This window comes from Eurytemora carolleeae, unplaced genomic scaffold (assembly GCF_000591075.1).
Source record: "Eurytemora carolleeae unplaced genomic scaffold, Eaff_2.0 scaffold48, whole genome shotgun sequence".
Lineage (NCBI taxonomy): Eukaryota > Metazoa > Arthropoda > Copepoda > Calanoida > Temoridae > Eurytemora > Eurytemora carolleeae.
Window position 1 is genome coordinate 489,118 of NW_019396177.1, and position 11,945 is coordinate 501,062.

Here is an 11,945-nt window from a genome sequence, read left to right on the forward strand (position 1 = left end):
GCTCCAGTATTCTCCTCAGCTCCAGTATTCTCCTCAGAACCAGTATACTCCTCAGCTTCAGTATTCTCCTCAGCTCCAGTATTCTCCTCAGAACCAGTATACTCCTCAGCTTCAGTATTCTCCTCAACTTCAGTATTCTCCTCAGCTCCAGTATTCTCCTCAGCTCCAGTATTCTACTCAGCTCCAGTATTCTCCTCGACTCCAGTGTTCTCCTCAGCTCCAGTATTATCCTCAGCTCCAAATTCTCCTCAGCTTCAGTATTCTCCTCAGCTCCAGTATTCTACTCAGCTCCAGTGTTCTCCTCAGCTCCAGTATTATCCTCAGCTCCAGTATTATCCTCAGCTCCAAATTCTCCTCAGCTTGAGTATTCTACTCAGCTCCAGTATTCTACTCAGCTCCAGTGTTCTCCTCAGCTCCAGTATTATCCTCAGCTCTAGTATTCTCCTCAGCTCCAGTGTTCTCCTTAGCTCCAGTATTCTCCTCAGCTCCAGTATTCTCCTCAGTTCCATTATTCTCCTCAGCTTCAGTATTCTCCTCAGCTCCAGTATTCTCCTCAGAACCAGTATACTCCTCAGCTTCAGTATTCTCCTCAGCACCAGTATTCTCCTCAGCTTCAGTATTCTCCTCAACTTCAGTATTCTCCTCAGCTCCAGTATTCTCCTCAGCTCCAGTATTCTCCTCAGCTCCAGTATTCTCCCCAGCTCCAGTATTCTCCTCAGCTTCAGTATTCTCCTCAGCACCAGTATTCTACTCATCTCTAGTATTCTCCTCAGCTCCAGTATTCTCCTCAGCTTCAGTTTTTTCCTCAGCTCCAGTATTCTCCTCAGCTCCAGTATTCTCCTTAGCTCCAGTATTCTACTCAGCTCCAGTATTCTCCTCGACTTCAGTGTTCTCCTCAGCTCCAGTATTATCCTCAGCTCCAAATTCTCCTCAGCTTCAGTATTCTCCTCAGCTCCAGTATTCTACTCAGCTTCAGTGTTCTCCTCAGCTCCAGTATTATCCTCAGCTCCAGTATTATCCTCAGCTCCAAATTCTCCTCAGCTTCAGTATTCTCCTCAACTTCAGTATTCTCCTCAGCTCCAGTATTCTCCTCAGCTCTAGTATTCTCCTCAGCTCCAGTATACAGGAACTGATAGCTCAAAACAAACTCTAATTTTCTAATCTCTTTATCTTTGCAACTTGATGATGTAAACCTTAAATATTTCAATCTTCGACTATTTGACTAATATAAAATCAACTTAAAATATTGTTAAGATATTAGATATTAGAAAACTAGAGTTTGTTTTGCGTAATCATTTTCTTTAATTTTGTTAATTTCTAATTTTTTATATTTCTGTATCTACACCAATCTAAATATACATCTATATCTATCTATCTATCTGCTCTGTATCTACACCAATCTAAATTTACATCTATTTCTATCTATCTGCTGCTGTAGATATGAATGTTAATCATGGGAAGAGAATTTATTTTGACCTTTCACTTTTTATTCCTCTTGGGGTAGTTATTCATCCAATGATAAACCTTCTCATTCTAGACCAACATGCTTCAGTCATCCATCCTTGATGGATGACGAATGAATATCGTCTTTTTGTTCATATTCATCCCTGATCATTCCTTAGTAAATTCTTAGGTTATTGTGACACACCCCTCTAGTTGGGCCGGGTTATTTATTCATTAATTTCACTTTCATACACCGCGCATACTAAAATATATATATTATATAGATATATATATATAAATTTTAAAATGTATTATGTACATTCTCATAATCATGAATTGTACCGGATGAGAAACAAAAACAATGGAACAAAACGTACCTGGTGTTTTCTGTGTAAGATCGAACTCGACAAAACAATCGGGCATTTTATTCAAAATTATGAATAGAATAACTTTAAAATGTGTTATCCTTTACATTCTTTATTTCGAACTGTGTAAAATACTTGATCCCTACAGGCTCGAGAAAGTACTTGTGTTGAAGTAATTTAAAGTGAAGTTAAAGGTCTACAAGGTAACAATTTGTGAGTGGCTTAAACTAATAAACCTTTAAAAGAGAGCGGTAAAACCTGCTGTCCGGATGATGAGGTATTTTTGCGTAATTATAGGGGACTTTCATTATAATTTTAATTTAATTTTTAATCTAATTTAATTTATTTTAATTGATTTTAATTTCAAGTTATCCTCCATTTAAAAAGGAGCATGCCTGTTATACAACGGCATTACCTCTAAACCTTTATTTGATCAACAATGTGAAAGATATTATCGTTTTTCTACCTTGAAAAGTGTTAAATTTTAAAAATGTTCTCCATTGTTAGTGTAATAAGTTAATATTTTTAGAGAAATAATACTTGAAAATAACGGACAAATCAAAGGCTATAACGTTGTAACACTTTAAAGTTGATCAAGTCTTCAAAATTAAACTTTTCTTAGCTATCTGGATTTATGTGCAGTGTGCACTCTGTCCCCTTCCCTGCTTACAATATTGTTTGCTAACATGGGTGGAACTCTAACCTTACTCCGGTGGAACCTTAATTTAAAATGTATACATAAAATAAAAATTCGTTTTTAATTAGTTTTTACTTAAACAACATAATGTGCTTTTAAAAAATCTAATAATAGCTGTTCTTTTAATAATTTTCCTTTTCTTCAAATATTTTTTTTCCCTTTCTGTAATCTAGAAATCAACAGATAAGGAAGGAAAGGAAGGGGTACGGAAAGGAAGGGAAAGGAGGGAAAAAGGAAAAGAAGGAAAAGAAGGACAGGAAGGAATGGAAGGAATGGAAGGGGAAAAAGGAAGGAAGGGAAGAGAGGGAAAGGAGGGAAAAAGGAAAAGAAGGAAGGGAAGGAAGGGTATGAATGGAAGGGAAAAGAAGGAAAAGAAGGACAGGAGGGAATGGAAGGAATGGAAGGGAAAAAAGGTAAAGAAGAGTAGGAATTGGGAGGTAAGGGAAGGAAGGGAAGGGAGGAAAAGGAGGGAAAAAGGAAAAGAAGGAAAGGAAGGAATTGGATGAAGGGAAAGAATGGAAGGGAAAAAATGTAAAGAAGAGTTGGAATTGGGAGGTAAGTGAAGGAAGGTCTACTATATATTCCATGCGGGTATTTGAATGATTTATAATTTAAGTTTTGCAGTTTTTCAAAATATACTGTAGATGTCAACCTTAGAACCCTAGAAATAAATCAGAACGAAACATAAGAAGAAAGTTTAAACGATTTGAAAACTGTAGATCATGTATTTTGAAGAAAGAATTATCTTAAAAAATAAATGAACCTATTATTAGTTGATTATCAATAAATTAGTATTTTATCATTGGTTTTAAAAAAGTTTAACATTTATCAACGACTTTATATTTCAACTTATAAAGTTTTGGTTTCAACTTATGCAACATAATTCATAATCTTTATGAATTTCAAAGTAAATCCAAGTCACCCATAAATTACAGAAATATTCAGAAATACCTGCAAGTTATACAGAAATTTTTAATTAATTTAATTAATTTAATGATAGATTTAGAGTATTAATGGGGTTGATTTTGTAAGACCTGGAAAAGTAATGGAATCATAATATAGAAATGGAGTCTTATTGATGGAGGTTTAGTATAGAAAAAGAATCATAAATTACAAATGGAGTCTTATTTATGGAGGTCTCTTATAGAAATGGAACTCTAAATTAGTAATGGAGTGATGGAGGTCTAGTGTATTAATGAAGTCATAATTTAGTAATGGAGACTTGATTTAGGAATGAAGGTCAAATATAGTAATGTAATCATAATTTAGTAATGGAGACTTGATTTAGGAATGAAGGTCAACTATAGTAATGTAATCATAATTTAGTAATGGAGTTTGATTTAGGAATGAAGGTCAAGTATAGTAATGAAATTATAATTTAGTAATGGAGTTTGATTTAGGAATGAAGGTCAAGTATAGTAATGAAATTATAATTTAGTAATAAAGATTTATTTGGGAATGGAGGTTTGGTAAAGTAAAGGAATAACCTTGTGGTAGTGGAGAAAAGGAATGGAATATTAATTGGTTTCTCTGAATGGAGTCCTAAGAGAGCAATGGAATCATAGTAATGGAGTCTCAGTAAGGGACTCCTACTATGGTAATGGAGACATGGTTTAGGATTGTAGGTCTAGTATTGTAAGGAAATTAAAATGGAATCTTAATTTTAGTATGGACATCCAGTTAAAAAATCAGGAATTTAATCGAGGGATAGATAAATAGATAGATAGATAGATAGATAGATAGATAGATAGATAGATAGATAGATAGATAGATAGATAGATAGATAGATAGATAGATAGATAGATTGATAGATAGATAGATAAATTGATGGATAGATAGATAGATAGATAGATAGATAGATAGATAAAAATGTGAATAGTCGTAAACCTCGCCGACAAACAAGCAGAGCTGGTAAAAAATGACCCATTGGAGACCTCTTGGTTTATCTCCATATCCTATTCATTCTGTTATACACTCAGTGTTTTTACCATATTGGATATATCCAAACATTGAAGTTAAATATTCTGCAGGTTTTGAGCTCACCACTCTTAAACTAAACCAAAACACATGAAACTAAACAAATCCACGTGCTAAGCTAAACAAAACCACATGAAACTAAACAACACCACATGAAACTAAACAAAACCACATGTTAAGCTAAACAAAACCACATGAAACTAAACTAAACCACATGAAACTAAACCAAAACACATGAAACTAAACAAATCCACATGCTAAGCTAAACAAAACCACATGAAACTAAACAAAACCACATGTTAAGCTAAACAAAACCACATGAAACTAAACAAAACCACATGAAACTAAACAAAACCACATGAAACTAAACGAAACTACATGAAACTATACAAAACCACATGAAATAAAACAAAACCACATGTAACTAAACAAAACCACATGAAACTAAACAAAAGCACATTTTAAGCTTAACAAAACCACATGAAACTAAACAAAACCACATGAAATTATACAAAAACACATGAAACAAAACAAAACCACATGACACTAAACAAAACCACATGAAACAAAACAAAACCATATGAAACTATACAAAACCACATGAAACAAAACAAAACCACATGAAACTAAACAAAACCACATCAAATGAAACTTAAAAAACATGAAACTTAGCATAACCACATAAAACTAAACCAAACCACATGAAACAAAACATAACCACATGAAACTAAACAAACCAAATGAAACTAAACAAAACCACATGAAACTAAACAAAACCACATTAAACTAAATCAAACCATATGAAACTAAACCAAACCACATGTTAAGCTAAACAAAACCACATGAAACTAAACAAAACCACATGAAACTAAATAAAACCACATGAAACAAAACAAAACCAAATGAAACTTAACAAAACCACATGAAACTAAACAAAAACCACATGAAACTAATCAAAACCACATGACACTAAACAAAACCACATGAAACTGAACAAAATCAAATGAAACAAAACAAAACCAATTGAAACTCTACAAAACCAAATGAAACAAAACAAAACCACATGAAATTAAACAAAACCACATGAAACTAAACAAAACTAAACCAAAACTAAACAAATCCACATGAAACTAAAAACCAAACCACATGAAACTAAACAAAACCACATAAAATTAAACAAAACCACATGGAAACTAAACTTAACCACTTTAACATACTAAACTAAATCACATTTACCAAAACCACACTAAACAGCCATACCAAACAAATTACATCAAACAATTTAAAACAAACTAAATTACATAAAAAAGCAACACATTGAAGTACAAAACAAATCAAACTCAATCAAAAACCATTAAACTGCAGTATTGTCAAAAAGGCAAAAAGATACCCCGACACCCTTTCAACCTTGATACCCGACACTTTATTACATTGACACCATAAAAGCCTGACATTCTAATAACTTGACACTCTAATACCATGACACTATAATACTATTGACACTCTAATACCCTGACACTCTAATATCCTGAAACTCTAATACACTGACACTCTTACACTCTGATACTGACACCTTGACAGGTTGGTAACAAGACAAGAAAACGACCACTTTACTACAAAATAAACCGATCTGACCCTATATACCCTTCTCTCACGACAAAGTTGCAGCCCCCCCCCCCCCATGAAATAAAAAGAAAGGGAAAGGTTTTAACAAAACTAGAGTAATGTTTGAGTGAAACAATCAGTAAGAAATGCGAATGGACGGAAAAAGTGTTTTTTTATCTTGGAAATATGTTAAAAACAATATCTAGAACATTTCTTAATTAGATTATTTCAAAATTTTACGAAAGGCTTGCAGTTATAAATTGCTAGGATTGTTATAAAAGCACAATAAACTTTAATGTTAAAAATATGTTTAATTATGATTTTTTAACATATTATCTTCTGCATGCAAGCATAATACGTTGAATACTGGTAATCGATGACTTTTCCAAATAAATGAATGTTCACACATAATAATATTATTACACAATATTAAAATTTATCTTTCTTTTCCACTTTTTACACAATTTTGAATTACATGGATAAAAACTGTAAAACGGGGAAAAAAACAAAGAAGGATTTAGATTCTATTTCTATTTTATCTAAGTTTTGAAATACCTATGGTCTATGACATTTGGTTTCAAAGATATTTAGATTAGAGTTTGCGGCATGACTAAATTCCTTTCTAAAAATTATTTTATTTGCGATTATAACTTGAAATTACACTTTCAATTCCTGTTCAATAAACATGACTTAATTCAGAAAAAATGACCAAAAATTTTACATTTCTATTCTTGAACTGACTCCATGATAATTCCTTATTATTAGCAGCAAAAGTGGTCGAAATATGACTTAAACCAACGTAAAATTACAGGTTGGGTGAGCATGCGAATTATTTTAGAATGTTATGTCAAAAAAGATTAATTTCTTAATTTCTTTTTCTTAATTTTAATAATTTCCATTTATCCTTGCTTAAATTTTCTAATCGGCTTCACGTAAATACACTATAGATAGATAGATAGATAGATAGATAGATAGATAGATAGATAGATAGATAGATAGATAGATAGATAGATAGATAGAGATATAGAGAGATAGAGAGATAGGTAGATAGATAGATAGATAAACAAGAATGTATCTAATCTATATATCAAATCAGTGTAAGTTAGACATGTTTTGAATAAATGATGATACATACTAACTAGATGGATAGAACGATAAATAGATAGATAACTGGATGGAGTTAGAGAGAAAGATAGATAGATAAAAATATCATAAAATATCAGAATATTTAAATTGAGAATATAGTTTGATAGAGTTGTATATCAATAGATAGACACCTAGTAGACAGATATATAGATAGATATATATATATATAGAGAAAAAGATAGATGGATTAATAGATATATATAGAGAGAAAGATAGAATGATAGATAGATAGATATATAGATAAATAGATAGATAGATAGATCAATATCAGAAATTACGATAATCGTGATATAGGTCTCATACATGTTCTTTATGTAACACGTCAAGCACGCTTCCACAGTTTCTTTCATCAATTCATCAATTCATCAATTCATCAATTCATCCTTTCATCAATTCATCAATTTATCAATTCATCAATTCATCAATTCATCAATTCATCAAATCATCAATTCTTCAATTCATAAATTCATCAATTCAGGGATTAGAAAATTTGAGTATTTTCAAAGACTCAATTCCTTTACTTGATATCCTGCTATGAATACAAAAATCAAATTGGTAAAAAATGAATGGGAGTTTTGTACAGGCTGAAATTCATGAAAAAAAAATTAAAAACTGTTCTGAAATGCAAACAGACTTTTTAATTTGCGTAGTTTTGGTAATTTGAGGTGAACTTTGCTCATGCCGAAAATTGGACGTACTTCATACATAGGATATATTGTTTAGCTTGGGAGGGAGGATAATTATCAAAATAAAATGTTAGTTAAATCATATTTTATATCATTTTTCTTAAACGTACCTTAATTTCCTGTTTGAGAAATGTATTTCTGTTTTTTTGGTCTGAAAACTGTACTTCTGTTTTTTTGGTCTGAGAACTGTATTGCTTTCGCATATGTCAGAGTTGGATGAAAACGTCTGCATGCAAACCTAACCCGGCAGGGAGAAATATTTTTCCTGAATTTTTAAAAATCAAATTCAAAAATATAATTTGGCAACAAATTTTGAGCTTTTTGAACTTTTTGATGATATAAAATGTACACAGCCCTTAAGAAAAGGTGATAACTCTATATTAGTAGCTTTACATGCATAATCTTTTTATTCATTCATTCATTTATCCTTTTATTCATTCATTCTTTTATTCATCCTTTTATTCATTCATTATTTCATTTATTCATCCTTTTATTCATTCATTCTTTCATTCATCCTTTTATTCATCCTTTTATTCATCCTTTTGTTTATTCATTCTTTTATTTATTCATCCTTCTATTAACTCATACTTTAATTAATCATTCTTTTATTAATTCATCCTTTTATTTATTCATACTTTTATTTATTCATCCTTTTATTAATTCATTCTATTATTTATTAATTATTTTATTAATTCATCCTTTTATTCACTTTCCTTTCCATATTATGCATTTGTTCTTTGAACCTTTATCGATTAGCAAAATTAATTGAGTTAACCCTGTTTTTTTTTATTCAAAAAAATTCATTATTTTCGATTTCAGTTTCTCAACAAAATGACTTGCTATGAAACTTGTTAAGCTAGAAAAACGTCTGGAACATTATTGATCAGATAAAAAGAACCGTTGTAAATCAGGCATAGCTCTCCTCAAATGAAGGGTTACTTGAAATTAAAATCATCATTAACGTAAATTTTGCTCGTCAATCATTTTAGTCATCCTCATTTTAAGCTTTCATCCCTCTCCCTTTTTTATTATTTCGTTCTTTTTTATTTCTCAGATCCTTTCTTTCATTCCATTATAATGCGTGTCCACCTTTCCTCTCTTAATCCTCATTCACTTGGATCAGTCTTCTTAAAGCTTCTTTCTTCTTGAGTAGAAAGAACGCACCCTTTCGCTGCGAGAGTTGTTGTTAGAGTTGTCCTCCTACAACCGTCAGGTGGTCATAACTGTTTAACCAGATGTCTGCCTCAGATGTTTTTGAAACCACAAGTGTGTGTGGAGTACGGGAACCGAACCCGTGAACACCATTCTGGACACCAATCCAGTTACTGGCTGTGGACGAGTGTGCTTAACTTCAGTGATCTAACACTCTCCACCCACGTGGATTTAACGGTTCTGTTCTTATTCCAGAAAACTGGGACTTTCGATCACAATTTAATCTATTAAACATAAATATTTCGCCCTTTTTCGTTAATACTTTTTGCGTGTTTTAAATGATAAAGTATAAAACAGACAACTCCTGTATTGTTGAACTTTAGACCAAAACGCGTTTGATTTGAAATTTGAAATATAGAGGAAACCGTATGCATCTTACTCTGGTTAGTCCGGGGTGCACCCCACTCTACTACCACACCCTACCCCACCCCACCTCACCCTACTAAAATACCTCACCCCACTGGTTTAATAATGGCACCTTCATGTAAGATGATCTAGTAACAACACGTCGATTATTAAAAACTTGACAGCTAAAAAATATCGAAATAACAAAATGTCGAAATTACAAAATGTCGAAAAATACAATTGTCGACGTTTTGTACCTAATCCGGGGAGGGGGGGGGGGGGGCTCCAATCTAATATCGAGAAGGAAGGGTATAGCAATGTACATATTTAGGAACTGTGCTACCTGCGGCTACAATCTAATATTAAGAAGGAAGTTGTATAGCAATGTATATATTTAGGAACTGGGGCTCTAATCTAATATTGAGAAGGAAGGGGTATTAGCAATGTATATATTAAGGAACTGTACTTCCTGGAGCTCTAATCTAATATTGAGTAGGAAGGGGTATATAGCAATGTATATATTTAGGAACTGTACTACCTGGAGCTCTGATCTAATATTGAGAAGGAAGGGGTATTTAGCAATGTATATATTTAGGAACTTTACTACCTGGAGCTCTAATCTAATATTGAGAAGGAAGGGGTATAGCAATGTATATATCTAGGAACTGTACTACCTGTCCTTATATGTATGTAATGCTGAGTACACAAAGTATAAGAGATGACTTGGATATTTGAAGGATCTAAACCTTAAAACTCATTCTAAATTCTTCATTATAAACTCTATTCTTAAATATGTACCCCCTTTTATCTTGGAAATATGTTAAAAACAATATCTAGAACATTTCNTTTTAGAACTGTATTTCTGTTTTCTGTTTGAGAACTGTATTTCTGTTTTCTTCTTTAAAACTGTATTTTTGTTTTCTTTTCTGAGAACTGAATTTCTGTTTTCTTGTTTGAGAACTGTATTTCTGTTCCCTGTTTGAAAACTGTATTTTTGTTTTCTTTTCTGAGAACTGTATTTCTGTTTTCTTGTTTGAGAACTGTATTTCTGTTTTCTTGTTTGAGAACTGTATTTCTGTTCCCTGTTTGAAAACTGTATTTTTGTTTTCTTGTCTGAGAACTGTATTTCTGTTTTCTTGTTTAAGAACTGTATTTCTGTTTTCTTCTTAAAAAACTGTATTTCTACTTTCTTGTCTGAGCACTGTATTTTTGTTTCCTGTTTGAGAAATGTATTTCTGTTTTTTCTTGAAAACTGTATTTCTGTTTTTTTGGTCTGAGAACTGTATTTCTGTTTCCTGTTTGAGAAATGTATTTCTGTTTTTTTGGTCTGAAAACTGTACTTCTGTTTTTTTGGTCTGAGAACTGTATTGCTGTTTTCCTATCTGAGAACGGTATTATTGTTTTCTGTTTGAGAACTGTATTTCTGTTTTCTTGTTTCAAACTATGTCCCTATATGTCTGAATAAAAATAAAATCAAGGTGGCTCGGAGGAGAACACAAATGAGTCTCAGGTGGAGAGTTTATCCGGCTGGATCCCTCCCTCGTGTGTCTGTGTCGGTGTATGTCTAACTGTGATGTACCCAGTAGCATTGAATAGAACGGTGTCCCCTCTAATCATCTTCATCTATTAGACTCAAGAGAATGCCTCAAGCTTCTACTATTATCTAGAGGATAGAATAGAATAGAATATAAAAGGATAGAATAGAGAAGAATAGAATAGAATAGGGTAGAATCGCAAAAACTCTAAAGGGAGCTAATAATTTTGGTCTTCCTTATATCCAGGGTAAGTGGGGGGTGGGGGGGGGGGATTGATAGGAAGGTAAACATATTCTATTTTATGAAGCTGCGGTGTATGCAGTATAAATATATGTGACACTTTTGTGCGTCAAAAATATTTCCGTCTCGATTTTCGTTCTGAATTGGCGTCCTGAATGTGTGTCATGAAAATGCACGTCCTAAATGTGCGTCTTGTAAATGTGAGTACTAAATGTGCGTCCTAAATGGTGAACGTATAAAATGCCTTTTTTTCTACGAAATGTGCACCCTTCAGAAGGTGGTAGTGAGGATAGTAACGGTCGGAGAGTGTTATGAATGCCAGAAACAAGCTTAAAACAATTGCTTTAATGAGAATCGATACCCATATTGTATACCATGCGCATAGAATAAACCCAGAGTGGGGATGGGGTCTCTTTAAAAACTGAATGTAGTTGGGGTAGTGAGGTTAGTTGCCATTCAGATTCACCTTCAAGGGTGGGGGTGGGGTCTCTCTAAAAACAGACGGTAGTTGGGGTATTGAGGTTAGTTGCCATTCAGATTCACCTTCAAGGGTGGGGTTGGGGTCTCTCTAAAAACAGACGGTAGTTGGGGTAGTAAGGGTAGTTGCCATTCAGATTCAGCTTCAAGGGTGGGGGTGGGGTCTCTCTAAAAACAGACGGTAGTTGGGGTAGTAAGTGCTATAAGTGGATAGACA

General features: G+C 32.9%; 1 protein-coding gene across 1 annotated transcript; it reads right to left on the reverse strand.

Annotated features, from left to right (window-relative positions):
- Positions 1-387: 387 nt before the first annotated feature.
- Positions 388-1,866, reverse strand: LOC111697288 (ring-infected erythrocyte surface antigen-like). Its single transcript, XM_023467227.1, has 3 exons — positions 1,821-1,866; positions 967-1,113; positions 388-719 (listed from the first exon to the last, which is right to left on the reverse strand). The coding sequence occupies exons 1-3, from the start codon at positions 1,864-1,866 to the stop codon at positions 388-390; spliced, it is 525 nt and encodes a 174-aa protein (XP_023322995.1).
- Between the last annotated feature and the right edge of the window lie 10,079 nt (positions 1,867-11,945).

Coding starts and splice junctions, on each gene's coding strand:
- LOC111697288 (XM_023467227.1), bottom strand. CDS start 1,866: ATGCCCGATTGTTTTGTCGAGTTCGATCTTACACAGAAAACACCAG. Junction 1,114..1,820: donor TCTTACACAGAAAACACCAG/GTACGTTTTGTT, acceptor TGTATACTGGAG/CTGAGGAGAATACTAGAGCT. Junction 720..966: donor GAGGAGAACACTGAAGCTGA/GTAGAATACTGG, acceptor AGAATACTGAAG/CTGAGGAGAATACTGGAGCT.